The sequence below is a fragment of the Chiroxiphia lanceolata genome, chromosome 6 (genome assembly GCF_009829145.1).
Source record: "Chiroxiphia lanceolata isolate bChiLan1 chromosome 6, bChiLan1.pri, whole genome shotgun sequence".
Classification (NCBI taxonomy): Eukaryota; Metazoa; Chordata; class Aves; order Passeriformes; family Pipridae; genus Chiroxiphia; species Chiroxiphia lanceolata.
Genome location: NC_045642.1, coordinates 3,965,717 through 3,986,588, shown reverse-complemented (window position 1 = coordinate 3,986,588; position 20,872 = coordinate 3,965,717). Strand labels below are relative to the sequence as shown.

At 39.6% G+C, this 20,872-nt stretch overlaps 1 protein-coding gene across 1 annotated transcript in view; it reads left to right on the top strand.

The window, feature by feature from the left end:
- The window catches only part of NAV2 (neuron navigator 2), a 216,284-nt gene that overhangs the window by 87,856 nt on the left and 107,556 nt on the right, over positions 1-20,872 (top strand). Inside the window, 2 exon segments of the mRNA XM_032690358.1 lie at positions 535-692; positions 18,900-19,998. Of these exon segments, the coding sequence (XP_032546249.1) occupies positions 535-692; positions 18,900-19,998 (1,257 nt within the window).

The window sequence follows — 20,872 nt, the reverse complement described above, 5'->3', positions numbered from 1 at the left end:
TAAACTTTGTGTGATTTTTATAGGCTCAGATAATTAAACTAAGTTAAAGCTTTGCTGGGCTTGGCTGCTGAGTTTTATAGCTTTCAGAGTAGAGATTTTATGTGCTTCTCTATAAGGGAAAAGGCAGGCAGATTCCATCTCATTGATATTTTCAAAATAGAGGTAGCCCTTATATGTCCAGCACTCCGGTTTAAGAACAGTAGTGGCTCACTTAGTTTTAGCCTTGTACTAGTGGTATTGCTCCACTGAATTTACCTGTAACTGTTTCTGATTCACAAGATTTATGGCAAGTGACCGTTAATTTTGGCTCAGGGTTTTTTTATGATGTAAAACCATTCAGACTGTAGCTTCTTTGACATATACTTTTCATCTAAGATGATTCTTTGATTTGTTCTTATGGAAGTAGAAAGACCCTTATGAGTGTATACTTGTGCTATTGACCCTTTTATTTTCAGTTTAGGCATAGTATCCCATAGTTTCTTTCCCAGAGTGTATTTTTAAGTATGTTTAATCATGCTGTAATTCTTTCATCAGACTTCCAGGTCCCACCACGAGGGTGTCCACTGCTGGCAGTGAGGCCAAAGCTCGTGGTTCTATTAGTGCCAACAACCGACGCAGCCAGAGCTTTAACAATTACGACAAATCTAAGCCTGGACTTCCCCCTCCAACCCCAACAAGTAGCAATGACAAAGGTAAGCACTTGAGATTTTAGCATCCTCAGATTTTTCTTTGCAGTGGCTTCGTTTGGGGGAATTTCAATTTTCCATTAATCTCTGGAAGTTGTATGTTGTATCTGAAAGCTGTATGTTGTAAACATGACACCTACAATCCAAAAACCAGCTGGCTTTTCTTGAAAAAACTATAGTCCTCCTTTAATATAACTGCAGTTGTGGCTTGCTGTCCTGAAGGTACATCCAAAAAAGAACTCAAAAAAAAACCTGGCACTGGTGAACCATGTTTTTTCATTTCGCTTCAAGCACAGATAAGGGGGAATGAATTAATCATAAAATAAGACATTTTGATTAGTAGTTTGACAAGAATGAAAAATGGTGACTTAAGATTTCTTCCACGTTTTTATAGGATAAATAGTTCCATTTGCTTTCATATCCTTCACTATTGTGGAAGATCCCTTAAGTTACAGAAGTACACGACAAATCTAATTTCAAAATCATACAGCACTGTGTTTGAAGGCAGGAATGTGTTATATGTTATAAATGTTGCAGTGAAATGACGTCTGTGGCAGTGCACCAGGAACACTCAGTGCCGTGCTGTGTCTGAAGTGGAGCTTTTTTGAATGACATTTACTGACTTCGTGTCCATTCAGTAATTTAGTGATCTGACAGCATTCATTAGCTTGAGTTTGTAGCTCTGAGCTCTGTAATGCAGCATTTACCAGTGGGGCTGAGGGGATGTGGCTGGTGAGAACTGAGCCAGTCACTCCGGTATGATATGGTCAAATTGCTGGTGCAGGCTGGCGGCTAATTCCGTATCCTTAAAATCATTGCTCGGGCAAGGCCTGGATTTCAGAACAGTCTCCTTGCAGTGACTTGACAGTCGCAGCCTTGAGGCTCGAAGTCTCCTCGCTGTCCTTGCTTAAGTTCTAATAACTGTAATGAGGATTTTGCTGGAGGGAAAAATACTGGTCTGGTTGAGCTTGCCTGTGGTTCTCATGCTTGGTTCTTTCCAGGAAACTGTGTTCTTCCTTCTATAGAAACTCTTGTCCTAGGACTGCATGTCTGTAGATTTTGCAGTGTTACTCCAAAACCTCGCCTTGTGATGATGGCAGTGGAGGGTCCTCAGCATCCTCCAGGAACATTCTGAAGCACCCTGATAAGATTTCATAAAAGAAAAAAATTTAATTCACCACTGTATAATAGAATTATTATAATTATATTATGAAATAATGTATTAGCATAATATACTAATAAATTAGCAGCATTCTACCTTGGTAAATCCACGCTTACTCTTTTAGAAGATACATTGTGTAAACAGAAGTGATTTAACTGTAACATCAGCACACAGTAGTCATCTCCATGAGAATTAGGTCTGGCTTTCAGTTAAAAAAACAAGATAGCAGGTTATAGTGTGAGCAGTAGACCTGAGGAAACCTTGTTTTCCTGTGTAGTATCTCCCCAGTCTCTTTCTGTGTCCTCCTTGTCAATACTCTCCTCTTCTGCTCATGTCCCATAACTACTGGACTGGGGAGATGTGGTGTGGGATTTGTCTTGTCCTGAAGCATGGGTTGGATGGTCCCTTCTACATATGAGTGGTGTGATGTTGTGCTGCACAGAAGAGAGAACTTGGATCTATTTTGGCTTTCTCTCAGTTTACCAAGATTACTAAATAAGGAAAGTAAAGTACTGGTTTTACTTTTGGGTTTGTTTGTTTGTTTTTTTTAAAAAGAAAGTCCTCATGCATACAGAGAAACAACAATAATTTGTCAACTGAGTAACTTAAATATCAACTGCTTTAGACAGGCGGTTCTGGGAACCCTCATTCTTCACTGTAATTCGTCTCTTGAGAAAGATAAACTGATTGCTGAAGAAGCATATGGGATGAGCTTGTATCCATATCCTATGGATATTACAAATGACTGAAAGAAACAAGCCTGGTTTTTAGGCTGACAATCTACATAAATCGCATTAAATACTCAGAATTTTACTCTGGTCAAAATTTCCAGTTATAAATTATGGTCTTAGAAAAAAAAAATTTTAAATGAGGGCCTATGTAAAGTTGAACTTGAACTTTTCTTAAAAACATAATCATGACACAAAGTTGGTCTGCATCCATGAGAAACAAAAGCAATTGTCTAAAATTTTTGGCTTATTTGAAGTTAATTGTAACATTGCCAGATAAAGTTTATTCTCAAGGTACTAAGATAGTTCAAATTTTCTGACCCATATCCTGTATTTCGCCTAAGAAAATGGGACTTACATGACTGTGTTGTGTACCAGTCTTGGTAAGTTTTCATCTCTTTACCCCGGTACCTGCTCTGTTGTGTGTTTTTGAGGAAGGAAATGCCTCTTTTGGCACAGTGAGTCACTTTGTGATAGAAGGTGGCCTTCAGTGCCTTATGTTTGAATCATTTCTTACAAAGTAGGTTGTAATTTTTAGCTTTTATTAATCAATGGCCTTTCCCTCCAAATACAAATTATCTTGTTAGTCAGTTGTCTGTGTCTTGTGGCAATGAAAGTGCATTAACTGAAACAGAATGCATCAGAAACGAAAAGGTCAGCAAATGGAGCATGGAAGAATAGCTAGCTACTGGGAAATAAATAACCTCCATTTTTTGAAAGAGTCTGTGAATCACTTACTGATGAGACCACTGACTTTCTAGAAATCTTGGGGAAAGGATTAAAGTAATATCAAAAAGAGAGAAGTCTTCTCCTAGTAAGGATGACTTATACAACCTACTTTGATCCTATGGGCACCTTCTTTGAGGGTAGGGCCTGATACTTGCGTTTTGGAGTTAGCCGCTCAGTTTATATGCAAAATTCCCTTCTTATAGGGAATTTCAGTACTCTCATTCCTCACATTATAAAGTGGTAACATGTTGTGGTATGGCTTTTTATTTATTACCAGAGTGATTAGCCATTTATAATTCCAGTAACGTTCTAGACCGGGTATTTTTAAGTGTATAACTGGTGTTATGGGCTTTTCTAGAAGAAAAATGCAATTAAGGTCTTAATTGCATTTTTGGATTGTGGGGAAAAAAGCAACTTAGGCTTGTGATTTTTTTTTATGTCTTCCTAATCCCTTCATACAACTGGAGCCTTTTAATTCAATTCTGAATTGTCGTTACTTAGTCTATGCTTATGTTAGAATACCTTTTGTTTACTTCATGCATTTTTAAGTATGGTTTATTTTGGTGTCTGGAACTCATCTAAATTATCAAAAACATTTCTAAGGAGTGTAAAGAGGCAGATGAGCATTGCATTTCTATGCCTTTGTGTACTTATTAGTTACTAGTTATTTTTAGGTTCCCAGTTACCATGTCCTTCTAATTGTCTAATGTGATCACCAAATAAAATATAGCCAATATTTTATTTGCATATGCAATTTAGATTGCATCAATGTATTTTTTTATCCAGAGGTGGAGCAAAACTGCGTCCTAGGTAGTATCAAGAATGAAACTTAAATATATGGAAACATACAGCTTCAGTAAGGACTTCGATACACTAGATTTTCTCATTAATTTATTTCAGTGCTTTGCTTACACACAATGGAGAGTCTTTTGAGATGTGCTTTGAAAGCAGCCTCCGGCTTGGCAAAATGGTGGGTATTTTTGACTGACTCTGAAGACCCTCATATCTTCACTGTTCCGCAGGCACTCAGTTTGCATTTTGCAGTCTCAAAAGTCTGGTAACATCGTAAGGAAATATTCTATCTATTATTTGAATTCAGTCTATACAATCAATGAAATTGTGAAGCTGTAGGAAATATCAACTTGATATGCCGTCTCCATTTCATTTAGGATGTGATGCAGTAATGCAACAGGCTTACACACTTTATTTTTTTCCTATATTTTGTTCCTAATATTTATTTAAAATATCCTACAGAGGGCAGTAGAACTCTGTGGGAAAAATGACACTTTTCCTGTGAGTTGAATGTAAGGTAAAAATGTCAGTAGAAAAAAAAAGCACTGCCAGACTTTGGCCATTTTCACATCAAAGAGATCAAAGGAGATGTTTATTACTCAGATTTGTGAAGAAGGCAGTGCTAATGATGTCAGGTTTCTCTTATAGTATTAGAAAAAGCAAAAAAACCACCCAAGAATATATGTGTACAGATTCAGGCACTCAAGTGAAATAGCACTGTGTTAATAGCACTGGTCTTGCAAACTTACTTGATACAAGTCTCATGAGAGTGTTCTCAAACCAGATCCTGCCAACTCAGCAATAATCTTTGTTCTGCATATCTCAGTTTTTTAGGTGTGGATATACCATATGGGCAGGACAGTAAGAAAAGTTTGTGTTCTTCTGCTCCTTTTATTTTGTTTCTTTCAAATTTTGGGTAAACTCTTTTAACTTGGGACATAGTGTATATTTAATCACTGTCTTTTAATATGTAAAGAGTAGTCAGTGTGTTCACAAGGACAGGAGGCACACATTCCTTTAGGTGAAATCCTGTCTGGAAACAGGAATAAAGTTCTTCACTGTGAGAAGAATTAAACATTGGAGAAGATTGTCCAGAGGAGGGGTGGGATCTCCCTTGCTGAAGGTATCCAGGACTTGCCTTGATGGGGCCCTGGATAACCTCCTCTAAGGCTCTGCTTTTAGCTGAAGGTTGGAAGGAGTATCTCCAGAGGTTTCCTGCAGCCTAGACTGTTCTGTGATTTCTGCTATTTAAATGTATGGTTAGTTTCTTGGGGGGACCCCTGGTGGTCTAGTGGTTAGGATGCAGCACTCTCACCGCTGCGGCCCGGGTTTGATTCCCAGTCAGGGAAACTCCCCCAGGCAGATGGAGCTTGTCAGCCCTGTAAGGCCATCCATCTAAGAGAAGGTCACTCTAAACAAACCTATGTCCTGAGGACCTCACTGCCACTGTCCAAGCTTGCTCGGCCCTGGCAGATGAACCTTAGGATTAAAGGGTGGGCTCAGCTCAGCGCACACTGTGTCTCACCTAAAAAATCCACTGCGCTCGAAGGGTAAAGACCTTTCCCAAATCTTCGTTTGCGAAGACTGGCCATACATAGTTTCTTGGAATTTTAAAAGCATACTGGACATGGATTAAAGAGTTACCAGTTATTTATTGAAGGGATTCTGGCGGAGGGTAAAAAGGCAAAGCAAAATTGAAGTGTGCTTCAGGACAGATAGTTCCAGCTCTTTGGAAAATCTTTAATATTTTGTAAGTGTCCTACATTCCTCTTTTATTTCCATGCTCCATGTTTTCTCTCCTTTCATATTGATGCTCAGTTGTGGTGTGTTGTTTTGTGAAGCTGTGGGTGTTGGGATGTGATTCAGTGATACCCATTGCAGACATAATTAACCTGCTGACACAGCAAAAACAGTTCCAGTTGGGTGGCGTAGGGACAAAGGGAAGTACAGGGTCCTGCAGTTCCCAAAGGACAGCGTCTCATTGCCATGACAATTTTGCATAGATCAGACCTGCATGGAACCAGCAGTAAGGGGTTAATATTACTTGAGTCCAGCTCTGAGCTCTGGCAGGTGTAAAATTACCACATTATGATACCTTTAAATATTATTTCCTTCAAAATTTCTATTGAGTATAAACTAGTTAAATAGGAGATATATATTAAGGTATTTTGAAGGACAGTTAAGGAATTTCTTTCCTCTAAGTTTTTGACTTTGTGTTATCAAAATAGGACTGACTACTGTCAGTAGAATGTTAGCAAGGAAATGTCACCCCCACTCCACTGAGCAAATTGGTGTATGGTTACACATGCCACATGTGTGCTAAAAATGTGTGCACCTTATATGTAGGCAGTTATATTTATTGAGTTCAAGAGGGCATGGCATCAAGTTCAAGGGTGCAGTTCAGAGGCCACAGCATATCTTGTCAGAGCCTTAGTAAGAACAGCTCTTACAAGTTAAATCAGTATCTTCATGTCAACTTTACTATGAAATCCATATTTATTTCTTTAAATGTCCTTTTACTTAGAGAGTAGAAAATCCTAAATCTAAAACTAAACCATTGAGGTTTCTCTTCCTAATGATACAAATGTTTCATATTCAATCCTGTATTGATATAAAAAGGACATGAGAATACACTCTCATGGCTTGGTTCTGTGTGATATTGACCTTGTCTTGAACTCAGGTCATTTAAAAGTGGCAGATTTGGATTATGTCAAACCCTCAGATTCAATTTAAAAATGCTACTTCAGTAATAGCGAGGAAAAAATTCATCTTCGTGTGGAGCAAGGCAAGAAATGTGCATAAGGAGATCAAAACTCAGAGTTCTTGTGGGTAGTGTCTTGAAGGCTAAGATTTTCAGAAGCATTCTTTGAAAAAGAGGGATGCTGATAAAACACGGAGAAGAGCACTGCATAATTAGACCTTTGGAAAATCTCCTTTGCAGTTTGGTATTTTAAAGGTTAATTTATGTTTTCTGTCTAAAACAAAAGTAACTTTCTTATTACCTACAAGAAATCTGTAGGTAGTGACATTTATAGTAACAACAATTCTTCATTACCTCAGTAGGCACTATGTGAGTATCCATTTGTTAGGAATCTGAAATGAGCCCAACTCAGACCTCAGAATGTAGGAAATTTTAAGAATGAGGATGCTTAGCCATTGAAAGAGATTAAATTAGACATAATGAGTCAAAATTTAATGTTTGCCCAGAGCTGATGTTCAGACAGAGGTTCCAGTTTTGGCTCAGGAATTACTCATTGCAAGTCTTTGAGCCCTATTATCTTTAGATAAACCTAGATGATTCTAAGAGTTTTCTTGAATGAAAAATCTTTCATTTAAGCATGCTAAAATGGAGGGCAAGTCCTCTTTTGTAGCTGCACATAAAATGAGATTAAATATTTGATGTTCTGAATGACTGGATTTGGCTCCTGTACCAAGTACAAGATGGTCAAGTGATGTTGCACAAGTTTCCTTGCTGGAAAAACCATATGTTCTGTTTAACATCATGCAGTTTTTCCATTCCAAGCAAAATAATAATAATAAACAGAGTCAAAACACAGGCTTTTGCATTTGTGCTGAATAATAGTGTAAGAATTAAAAAAACAAACAAACAAACAAAAAAAGGCAAAAAAACCCCAAAACAGTGATGAAAAAAGAGCTCTGAGACTTATAAAGCATGATAGAAATTTGTCTTAGAGAGTTAACATTTTAATATTTTTTTACCCATTTATAGTAGCATTCAGCCTGAATGGGAAAGAGAAGACTTTTTATGGCTTCAGGTGCAGGAATAGTTAATCATGACAGTTATGACAGGGAGCTGAGATGTTGGATTCAATCCCTGTGGCACTGAGCCAGCTGACTCAGTGCTGACAAAAGGTTACTGGGATGGCTGAACAGACAGACTCTTTTACAAAGGGGAGCTTGTGACAGGACAAGGGGCAATGACTTTAAACTGACCGAGGGCAGGTTTAGATTAGATATTAGGAAGAAATTATTTACTGTGAGGGGTGGCGAGGCCCTGTCACAGCTTGCCCACAGAGGCTGTGGCTGCCCCATCCCTGGAAGTGTTCAACGCAAGGTTGGATGGGGCTCTGAGCAATCTGGGATAGTGGAAGGTGTCCCTGCTCGTGGCAAGGGGGTTGGAACTGGATGATCTTTATGGTCCCTTCCAACCCAAACCGGTCTATGATCCTATGATTATATATGATTACATAACAGTTGTTATAATAAGTCTCATCCTTTTTAATTGCATCTTTTACTAATCAAAGACTGAATAGTCCTGAAGTGTTCAGGTGTGGGGTATCTTGCAGAACAGAGAGTCCATACAAAGCCCCAGAGTTAATTATCACAGTGCTCTCTGTTCAGTCAGTCACTGCAACATCTGGTGGCACACAGGTAGGACAGAAATGTGAAATATTAAGCCTGGTATCTCACTGTTCTTTACAGGCTGGAAATTTCCAACTGAGGACTCTGATACACTAAAGTTGGTATTGAAAAGGCTTTCATCCTTCCAGCACAAACTGCCAGGTCGTCACTGAAACTGTTTCTAACTGTTCCAATCAACTAATGCTGAGCCCAGCTCTGCGAGGCTGTTGAGAAGGGTGGGGGAGAAGTAGAGCAAAGGTGGCTTTGGAAACCAGAACCAAGAGGAAGATCTTAACAGTTCACTAGAGACTAGCAAAAATAAGCAGAGCTCCTGAGATTGAAAGATTGAAAGATCCCTATCCTTATGGAGGAATACTGTATGAATGTCAGAAAGCTGGGAAGCGATTTTAGAGAATGAAACAGTTGGCTCATGCAACAGGTAGCAGTAAGTTAAATATTTATTTATTTATTTTATTTATTTTTTAGGCAGTTATAGCTGTCTTCACGACTGAAAATCATGTCTGTATAGATTTAGAAAAAGTTTCCTTCATTTGACTTTTGGAGCACTTGCTTTCCTGTTCTATATCCATCTTGAGTTTAGTTTTATTATTAAGTTTCTCTTTCTGTAGGAAGTTGAATGAACCTAACATTTACTTTTGAAATGTTGACTTGATAAGACTGTGCAAAATTCACTAAGATTAAAAGTATTGCAAAATTGGAAAAGGTTTTATATTTTTAAAGAGGTATAAGTCTATAACATCTGAAACGGGTTTGCCTGCACTTTCACAACAATGTGAGAATGGAATAATTACTTAAATGTCAGTCATCCCACCCTGTAAAAATGTAGCAGTGTTTCATCTAGGTCAGACATGAAGCAAACATCATATTCTGCTTAGTGTTTAGGATGCTGCTGCTCTGCTCATCTCTGCTGGCACTCAAGATGCTCTCTGGTTTTACTGACCAAGGGTTTTTCCTGTAAGACAGACTGACGGTAAAATAAATTTACAGAATTAGTCTCAACAAATCCATAACCAGAGCAGGTGGTGTTTTCTGTGTATGCACTACCAAAAAGTAGTGCATAACCCTATCCAGTTTTTTTAATATAATTTGCATTGAAGATATTTTCCAAATGTTCAGGGTGATTTATTTTGCTTTGAATTATAGTGCAGTGATCACAAATTTGATGTGACAAAAGTAAAAATAAAAATATAGAGAGATAGTGTGGGGAAATCTGAAAGATAATCTGAGGAACCTCATAATTTCTTTTGTTGAATCATAACTTTGCAATGTAAATATACCTTCTGGTTTTAACTCTGTTTTAACAAAGATCCATGTTTAAAATTTTGCCAAGTTTACAGCTGACATTATATATTTGTAGATTTGCATTTGTTAATAACATGTGGAGTCTGTGCTCCAATTCTGAAGGAAAATCAACTGTATCTGTGCCTGAGAGGTGTTTACTTGTCTGTTCTGAAATGTCTCATGACTGGACTTGACCATCTTTTAAAGTGTATCCCTTCAAGTATCCATTTGGTCTTACCGGTAGCTATTAAAAAAAAAGATATATGAAAATCATTCTGTGTGGCTAAAAATAAGGCACGTTTTTGCTCTTTCTTGATCTCTGTCCTGTTTATAACAGTCTTCATGTATTTGAAGGCTTACAATGTCTCTCCTCGGTCTTTTCTCTTCTAGGATAAGAAAGACATCTTTACTATTCCAACTTTCTTCTCATAGGTTCCTTGTGGTCTCTACTGGCCTCTTTGCAGTCTGTCAGTCTCTTTTAGAGGGGTGCTGGAGCTAGACACAGCACTCTACCTGATGCCTTATTTAGTGCTCAGTAGGATGGAATAGTTAAGTTCTCTGTCTTATGATTCTGCAAGTCTCTGACTCCATATATAGTACTCATAATACATTTCTGAATGATGTTTGTTTTCCCTTAGTGTCACATTATGAAGCATGCAGCTGCATTCTACTTTAACTTCTATTTCTTTGCTGCAGTCCATTTGCATAGCCAGTGGTTTAACCTTTTGTGTTCAGGCATTTAGTTTCTCCTTTCTAAGCACAAACCTTTTCAATCATCTCCAGTGAATGAAATCTTATTGACTCAGTCGAAATATTTTACCAAATGTATTAATGCCTCTCCATTACCCAGACATAAGGTTACTGCCTTATGTCAGAAGGTGACCCTCATGAGAGCTTTTAGTATCAAACAAAATACTCATCTTTGGGCGTTGAGATATAAGTATATCCTGGGGTACTGTTTGCACCCTTTCACTTTTCTAATCAAACATACTTTTTGAAAGATTGGCTCATCTTAGTTAATCTTTAGTGACATATTTATGTTGAGTTTGTGCCCATCAAACACCTTAAAGACTGTCAGAAGATAAGCAGTGTGGCACGTTTATAGGACAAGATAAGAGTATGCAGTAAGTCATATTCATGCCTAATTTTACAGCTGTTCAACTGACTGAATCTGACATTTGAAAATATGTCCTCTTATAGCTAAACAAAGGCTGGCTGAAGGCTTAATCATGGCTGAAGTGGAGCTTTACAAGACCACAGGACTTTACCATAGTTGTGTAAGCTTTAGAGATACATAAAACAAGCCAAAAATGTATTTAAATAAAGTTTTTTTGGGAAAAAAACCCAAACAACTAAAAAACCTAGCCAAAGACATGTTCTTAACTGTACAGTTAATGAAGATAAAATTCTGAGCTTTGAAGTAAAATGTAACCTTGAGTAGCAGCTTCTTGCCCAGTGTACATCTGCGGAGCTGCATTGGAGGTGCTGGAACCACGTTAATTTATACCAGCTGAAGAGCTGGTCCAGCATTGCATGGTGTGCTGGTTTAAAAGTTAACCAGCAGGGGAAATGAACTCAACTCAAAAGAGAGATTATAAGTCAGAATAACAATTTAATAAAATAATACAGTAAGTATGATTATACAGACAAGCAATTGGTTTAACCCACAAAGCCCAAATGTATAACCCAGCACCCTGGGGCATAAACAAAGTGGTGTTCCTTGCCCCCTCTCCCCCCCCGAGCCCAAAGTAAAGGGAGAGGGGAAAAACCTGCTGTTGGGAGAGCTGTTGCAGTCTGGTCAAAAGTGGTGATTGCAGTCCAGTTGAGGGTGGTGGTCTCAGTCCGGTTGAGAGTGGTGAGCTGCAGTCTGGTTGAGAGCGGTGAGCTGCAGTCCTCCTCTGGATCCCATGAGTGGTGTAAAGGTTCCGAAACTCCAGGTTTATATATTCTCCAGCTCAGGCAGGAATGCTCAGTCCTTCCCTCAGAGCGGGGAATTCCATAAAAGGATGCTCAGTCCTTCCCTCAGAGTGGGGAATTCCATTAAAGTGTATGAGGGTGCTCAGTCCTTCCCTCAGAGCAGGGAATTCCACAAAAGGGCATGAGGACAGGAACGTCCCCCCACCTCGCAGGCCTCTACTGACAACAGTTTCTGGGAAATGGCATGGAAGGCTATAGAATACACAGTTTTGGGCTACACCCATCCAGTGATGAATCGGTCCCAGCTGTTCTAACTAGGACACATGGTCTTTACAGTGCTTAGATGTTTCCTTTTAAAATAAATATTTACAATTTCTTGTAAATTTATTGCTGGGTGATGTGTGGAAACTTAAGTTCACTGTTAAATCGTAGGAAAGCAAACAGTAGTGGTGCTACATCCCAGACTTCTCCAAGTGCCAGCATGTTTCTCCACATCTGTAGAAGCCCCTTCTCCTTGGGTAAGAGCATCGTCCAGCCTCCCTGGTTTTTCCATTTGTGACTTCTCTACTGAGTCTTTTGCCTGTTCCTCATCCGTAACCAAATGGATCTAAAGAATCTGTGACTGGCACCAGAGAACTGCCACCATTTCTGAGCTGGCAGATGAGCTTAAAGCCATGGTCCAACCCTTCACTACTGTTATGAATACCATATTGTTATCTGCACATTGGCCTGGTTTCAAAGATCTGCTGCTACAGATTGTAAGGTAGTTTTATTGACTAGAGAGAGTAAATGAAGGCGCCACCATAAATAGTAGTATGTGACTGTCAGTTGGTTTTGATATAAAAATATAACAGATTTTTGCATATTTATGTATGTTGAACTTTAGGTGTGTATGTACATGGTGGTAAAGTATGTTGTTTCTGTATGGTTTGGTTCAACTCCTCAGTTTGAACGTGGACTATCCATGTTTCAGGGTGCATTGGTGTTCTCCATGGGTGTGCAATCATGGGCACTGCTATTCACCACTCTGCTGTGTACAGCGTGTGATTTCTCACTGAGCAGAGTGGGATATTTCTGAGTTGAAATGTAGTTTACCTTGGCATATTGTCTGCTCATTCTTATATAATTTTTCCTACTGCCTGTCCCTTCTCTGTTAAAAATCTACCTCCATCTCCATGGTCATTCCAAGCCCTGATTGGAGCCACTACTAATAGTCAAATGGATAATATTCCCTAACTACAGTTCTCAGACCACTAATTTGTATATGCCATATTTCATATAACCTGCAGGAGAGATGTGTCAGACCAAGGCTGCCAAGTGTACATATTGTCCACTCCAGCTAAGAATAAAATCTAATGAAAGACTCCGTAACAGCTCCCTGCCTGGAATTCATTAATGCTTTTGAATAAGTCTGTTGTGAGAACTCTTGGGGGTTTAGATTGTACAAATAATGAGAAGGAAATGGAGAGGAATGAACAAGAATGGTATTTGTCTAGTATTAAGTGGAGAGTGCAACTTGTTTTGAATGGCACAGTAAACTTGGTTTCATAATTTTTGTGATCATCTAACCAGAATGTGGTCCCTCCAACCTCTCTCTTAAGGCAGTCATGTGGACAGCATTCTGAATTTTACAGTAACTACACAAAAACAACAAGGAATTCAAGTGTCTTAGTTGGTTATGTCAAGACAATGAGAAACGGATTGCCTGTGCTCCAGTTTTATTTTCCCTCACCTCAGCAAAAACGCTGAGTTTTGGCGATGTGAACCAGCTGACAGCAGAACTGTTGTTTCATGTGCTGGAACACTGTGTGAATGAAGGAGACTTTACAGAAATGTGCAAGTTGAGTTTCTGGCATATCCATGGGCTTTGGTGTGAGGGTTTTCAGAGATACAGCACATCTCTGTGAATACATGGAACTGCTGTTGAAGCAATGGAGTTTCCAACAGTGGGATTGAAGAAGTAGATATGATGGAAGGAAAGAAAAATATCATGGAGTAAAGGTAATTTTTCTCCTGTGTTACAATAAATTAAATCAGCCCTAAAGGGAAAACCAGTGGGCAGAAGTTGAAGGAACCATTTCTGCTCAGTTAGAAAGGGTCCTGAGCAACCTGTTTTAGTGGAAGTTGTCTCTGCCCATGGCAGGGGGGTTGGAACTAGATGATCTCTAAAGTTCCTTCCACCCCAAACCATTTAGTGGTTCTATGATTCTAAGTTTTGGTCCTCAGCAAAGCAAAATGTTTTCTATCCAGGCTTTTCTCAGGTTATACGGAATTTCCCTGTCTGGCAAGCTCTGCTTTTAAAAAAAATAATTTTTGTTGCTTTTTTCTGTGATCCAGAATAGAAGAGAGAACAAAAAGCTTCAGTCATCTTGTGAGTGGAGGCCATGCCCACCCTGAGCCCTGTCTCAATCAGCCCCTTCCACCCAGCTGTAGTTCTCTCCTGTCCTCAGTGTTAAAATTGAAATGGAAACTCCTGTGGGCCAGAAGGGTTGTGCTTATTTTGAGGAAGGACTGTGTGCCAGGTTACTCCTTTTGGGAATGTTCTGCTCTACCTGCTTGTGGTTTGGATTATGGAAAGACTGTGATTTTTATAGTCAGCTCCTGGAGAAATGCAGGAATTTCCGTACTTCCAGGGTTGCTGAGCATGATAAATGATTACGGAAGAGCAGAACAACTCAGCTAAAAAGTTTTTCTCTGTTGGACTTTATTTGTAGTGCTTTTAAGGATAGTTGTCTGGTGGGTGGATGGGAAGGGTCAAGATTCACCATTTATTCTTCTAGACGGGAAACGATGAAACTGTCACAGTGGTTTCTGCAGTTCTGATGCTCTAATGTCATAGAGCAGAGCTGCTTTTATTTCCTAAATTAGAATCTGGCTGTGGATTTGCTATTATATCTGTTATCTAATCTATGGGCTGAACTGTTTCTCTTCTTAAGAGCTTCTTATTTTTCCCATAGCTGTGAAATAAAAAAAATAGCAGTTTGTTCATTTGAAAATGGATAAAAATGCTGTTAAGTTCTTGACCCTCCTAAGGAGAAGTAACTATGAGAACATCCTTTGTCTGTGTGTTGCCTTTCATGCTTATAATGATGGCTTTTGAAAGTTTTCAGTTATAGCAAATCAAAGTCCACTTACTTAGAGTGAACATGACAAATGATGGGAAATTGCATATATTTTCTCCTGATGTTATTATAAAATAAGCTTTCAAAGACTTCAGTGGAAGAATTAAATCATAAGCCTTCAGATTCTTTTTTTTTTCCTCACAAATGGGTAGGTTTGCAGATGCAGTTCAGTCTTTGCAGGAGCAGCTGAAATCAGATTTACCCATGCTACAGTGTGTATTGGCATTGGAACTAGACCACCAACATCTTTTTTAACAGGAACGCTAGGAACAGAATAGATTTTGGGCCAAGATTTGACCTTGAAAAGAGGAAAGCGATCATTATTTATTGTAGCCTGTAGCTTGGGTTTGAAAACATTTCTTTTATAGTCAGTTTTAGTTAATGCAAGTTGCTGAAGAAAGAAAATATCTCCCTCACAAAGAAACACATGGGAAATAATAAGCTTATTAATTGAATGCATGAAACCTGCTCTCCTTTTCATGAAAGAAGGGCCTATGTTATGCTGAATAAAACTTTCCCCTTTGCATGCTGATGTGTTCTCCATGAATTGCTGTTACTGCTTCATTAGGAAACCCAACATTTGAAGCTGCATTCTGGCAGCAGAGCTCCTTTCGTTTACCAAGCTTGGTCAGAGGAGTAAAAGAGCCAGCAGACTTGTTCATAAAAAAGAAATAGAGAATCTTTGAAATTGAAGTTTTCTTAAGCTGAGGCAATTTTTCATGAGAGTGTTTTATTTCTTGCAGTAACTTTGCATGGTGCAAGGTAACAATATTGCAAGGATTTTCAATATTCAGTTTCACTGTATTTGACCCAAATACAAATCAAAATCCACTGCAGTTGTGTAAAAAAGTATCTTCTTTTCCTTCCTGAAGTGTTGCTGCTTAACATGTATATTAAGAGTTTGTAAATATTTTTTATTCATTTCAGGTGTGTAGCATCCAGAATTCACTTTGTGGAAAATGCTAACTAGAGACTCTGAAAATTACATTAATGTCCCTATATATATTTTTTTTTTGTAATGTTGCATTCATAGTATTATTGTCCTAATTCTGATTTCTCTGACATGTCTGCAAATGGAGCTACATTGTACTCATCCTACACTCCTGGCAACGGAAGCAAAATTCAGTTCCAAACAGGAGGGTGTATGTGGGGGAGCTGGGACAAAGGAACGTTTTGTTTATAAACAAATGAACAGAAAAAAGCTTATTTTGGTCAGTGACCAACCAGAATTAATTAATTAATTAATTTCCTGAAAACATTTGAAAAAAGGAGAAATTGAAAAGTTCTGGATTTCATTGGGAAATTAATTTGGAACAATGCTTTGGGATTTAGAAAACAAGCCATTTCACTTGATCCAAGCCCAGAAGTCGGTGCACTCAAGCACTCACCTGGACTGTTAGGATGAAGCTGAGGTCCCAAATGAACCGACAACTTCCATTCACTTCACACTGTAGAGCTGGTAAACTGTTGTGAAGAACCTGTTTGAGAAGAAGGCAGATTTCTTTTCCAAGTCTGTCCAGGTGGCTGCATGCTCAGACCCCGAGCTGAGTTTACTTCTGCGTATGTTGTACTAACCGAGTGTACAACCAGCTCTTCTATTTTGTAGTTACATCCCTTACTGGTAATTTGCTTTTTGTAACTCTTATTTATTGTCCCAGTCCTGAGCAAGTAAGGGCTTCCCTGCCCATATTGATTAGTACATCAGGTTCCTCCCTGGACCTGCTTGTAAATCCCTCCTAGGCATGTTCATGAATCTCAGGCAGCTCTGATGATTTCTGGGCATGAGTATACTTTGTGCTGCCTTAGGATTTGTTGAGAACGATGAGGTCAGAACACATATGGATTAGAAACTTAGTGTTGGAAGTACTGCCAATCTCCAGTTTCTATAGCAGTATCTCAATATTGAAACGTGTAATTATTGTTCTTAAAAATAATCTATAAAAACTAACTGTAAATTATGCACAATTGGGATTTTCATGAAGCTTTCACTACATTGCTGGATGTCTTCTGTGGAAGGCAGACTGAGACAAAGGCTCACTTGTTCTGGGTGTACAAAAGGAGCCTGGTGTGCTGTGGCAATGGGAAGTGGATTGGGATGAGTAGGAGGGTTTCAGGAAATAAAAATAATAACAAAGCAGCAGTGTAGGATAAGAGGAATGAATAAAAGAGCAATGGTGCACAGCTTGTGAAAGCAGAGGGAGGAGCACTGCCAGCAGCTTGTGAAGAAGTTGTCACCGTCCTTCCTCTCTCATGTGTGTGTCAGGGCACTATGATGACAGGTCACTGCTGCCCCTCACACTGGGAGTCACTGTGACTCCTGCAGTGGTGGAGTCAACTGTCCCTGGAATTGCTCAAAATAGTGTAGATATGATGCTTAGGGTTAAGTGGTGGGCTTGGCAGTGCCAGGTTAATGGTTGGACTCAATCTTGGAAATCTTTTCCAACTTTAAGGATTCTATGATTCCTATGCCATCACTTGTCAGTTCTCCTTAACTCATCAGATTGGATTCAGAAGGCTTGAGCAGAGCAACTAGAGGACCAGGTGGCATTACCATTTGGGACATTTGGTGGCTTGGTTTTCTTTCAGTACTAGAGTAAACTGGGAGTAGTGCCCTGGGAGCCAGCAGGCTGGCAAAAGCTTAAAAGCAGCATGATTCCTTTCTGTGTCCGTAATCCAGCTTGTGCTTCCTTCCAGCTCCATGTGGGTAGTTTGCCATAGGAAAAGGACTAGCAAACCTGGCCAATATAATGATTGCTGGTTAATAACAGTGTCCTGGAAATCTTCTGACTTCAGTAATATTTTTTAAAGTATAATTATTTCCTGCTATCCCGCTTTGTCCATAACGATGTGAAATGGCTGAGTTTATTATTAAGGAGTCTCTAACACTCTTAGAAACCTGATTCTTTGTTAGGACAAGAAGATGGATGTGCTTTAAATCTTCAGTAGATCTGCTTTGGATCACAGGAGGGAGGTTAACAGAGCCGTATCTTCACTGAGAAAGTGAAGGAAAACAGTCCCTATGTGGCTGCAGCAGCTCGTGATTTACAAGACTGGATTCACAGGGGCTCCTGCTGCCGAGAACGCACGCTCTCCACTGCTGTTGATTTTTGAATTAAAAAAATGCAGCTCTGTACACAGTTTACTTTAGTGCAAGAGGGCAGGGAAATATAGGTAAGAGCCGTTAATCCCCAGCAGGCTGCTGGGCAGGGGAACAGACATAGATGACAAAACTTAATTGGAAACATGAGCAGTTTAACAGAAAACATATTTGTGATAATTGAGAGAGTAACATCTCCAGAAAGGAAACTCAGTAGAGAGAAACTTCAGAGGAGAAGTGGCCGCTGGTAGGTGAGTGTGATTTTTCAAGCTCTCTTTAAGCTCTGAATAGCTTCTTAAAAAGAACAAATAACATTAGGAGGAACTAACTAAAAAAAAGATTTGTTTTCTCTGCGGGAGGAGGGCTGTACAGTTACTGCCACAAGTTTCTCTTACAGCTGGATTAAGATACACAGTAATACTTAATTTAGGTTCATTGCAAAAGGACACAATTGGGTTTATTTTTGTATGTGGAGTCTTCTTCTACCTTTTGCGTATGAAAATCTTACCACCCCCAATAACTGAAAAGACTTCAGTTTTACTTTTTTCCTTACTTCTGCATTTTTTTTTATATGTTTGAGGTTTTTCTAAGAATCAAACTTGGACAACAAGTATTTTACCAAAAGCAGAGGGAACCCTTAGTTAGAAAATAGTGCTGTGTTTTGCTAATGAAAACGTATTGTGGACTTAATAAGGGAGAACACATTGCAAAACACATTTTGGTTTGAATTGGAAGAGATTCTTTTTTTTTCTTCTTTTTCTTGAAACAGCAAGTAAATGTAAATTATACAGTAGGAGCTCATTGCTTTTCTGCTGGGTAGGAAAAGAAAACTGGCTTTTATTTTCTCTAGATCATACTGATGTTGAGAATACTGATAGATGTCTTTTTAATTTTATTAGTGTAAAATTCCTAATGTTTCATTACAGAAAAAATCTTGTGCTAACTGTAATATGAGGTACTACCGTCTTCTTTTTCTGGGTTGTTTTTTTGTGTTTTTTTCAGAGCCTGCAGACAGTACAGCCTCCCAGCCCACAGGAATGAATGAAAATGTCTCATCCTCAGTTCAAAGCTGCGGCAGCACTGTTAGTTGCAATAACTCATCAGCCATCCCTCAGCCCAGCTCTGCTATTAAACCTTGGCGCAGCAAGTCCCTCAGTGCTAAGCACACAGCTACGTCTTCCATGTTATCTGTAAAGCAGCCGGTAGTGGAGCCTCCAAAGCCACCCTCAGAAATCGCCAAAACAACTCCCACCGGTCAGAAATCCATGCTTGAAAAATTAAAACTCTTCAACAGCAAAGGTGGTTCCAAAGCAGGAGGGACGATGCTGGAGGCTCTGGGGTCTCGGGACAACAGTTGTGAAAAGCTGGAGATGCTTCTCAGCTTTGAGGAGAGCGAAGAAATTGATGCCGCCAATCAGAATGTGAACAACTTGGGATCAATGTCCAGTAGTCCCAAAATTGCACTCAAGGGAATTGCACAAAGGACTTTTAGCCGGGCACTCACTAATAAGAAGAGTTCTCCAAAGGGTAATGAGAAGGAGAAGGAGAAACAGAAAGAGAAAGAAAAGGATAAAAGTAAAGACATTACAAAGAGAACATCTATCACTGAAAAGCTGGACCTGAAAGAGGAACCAAAAGAAGAACAGACAGCACTAGCAACAACAGAGATGCCAAAAAAGTCCTCCAAGATCGCAAGCTTTATCCCTAAAGGAGGAAAGCTGAACAGTGCCAAGAAGGAGGCCTCTGCCCCTTCGCACAGTGGAATACCAAAACCAGGAATGAAAAACACCACAGGGAAATCCTCAAGTGCCCCCGTTCTTGCAAAGGAAGGCGAGAGAAGCCGTGGCGGGAAGGCCAGCTCGGGGCTCTCGCATCAGAAGTCCCAGCTGGACAGCCGTCATTCCAGCTCCTCGTCCAGCCTCGCTTCTTCCGAGGGAAAAGGCGTAGGAGGCCTCAACAGCAGCAGCAGCAGCCAGGCTGTGAACGGGCCTGCCGTGACAACACACACCACAGGGAGCAATACTGTGAGTGTTCAGCTACCTCATCCCCAGCAGCAATACAGCCACCCGAACACTGCCACGGTCGCCCCCTTCATGTACAGGTATGGGAGAATCCTCCAGTGGGATGTTCGAATGGGATGCCTGGGAGGTTCACTCTGGACGCTCTTTTCGGGGGTGGGGGGGTGAAGCAGCAAGGTAAATGCTGCTACATGTAAAACTTCTTGCTTTAAGAGAGTAGACAATTTATGCCCTTACACAAAAGCTGAGGGCGAAGGCTGTCAGACCAAGATGTTGTGATAGATAGGAGGGGGAGTAATTGTTGTGTCTGCCCCTGCTAATAGGTAAGATAAGAATCTGAACAGCTTCTTGACTAGGTGCTGCTCTTCTACATGGTACCAGAACATGTATCAGGTTTGTTTCATGCATCATGGCTTTAAAAGTTGTAACACCACCAGTTTATGATGTAGATACGCTCGTGGTCTTCAGGGTGGCGAACAGTGATGGACCTGCCTCACTGTAAGCAGGAATGGGAAATTAAAAAAAATAATAAAAAACATCCATTAGTATAGGTAAGGCCACACAACAACTCTGCTGTTCTGTGCATTAACCCTGAATGAGATCAGCAAAAGAGCAGCCAAATGAGGTCACAGCTAACCTTTGTCTAGTCCATTTTCTGTTTGAAGCATCTTCTGTTAGACAATGGGAAGTGTAACAAGAGGGAAATCAATAGCAAAGATTCCTAAAGACATGTGACTGGGACACAAGAAGTTCCTCAGTTGGATGGTTGGATTTTTGGTTTGGACAGATATATTTTAGTTTTCTTTGACACCGCCTAATTTTTTTATAGGAAGAGGATGCAAGCAGTTATTCTGTCTTCATCTTCCTTCTGCTCATGATTTGAGAGACTTTATCACATCATTTTCTTCCATAAGACCTCCTCCAGTTGAGTCACAAGGTGCAGAAAGGACCCTCTTG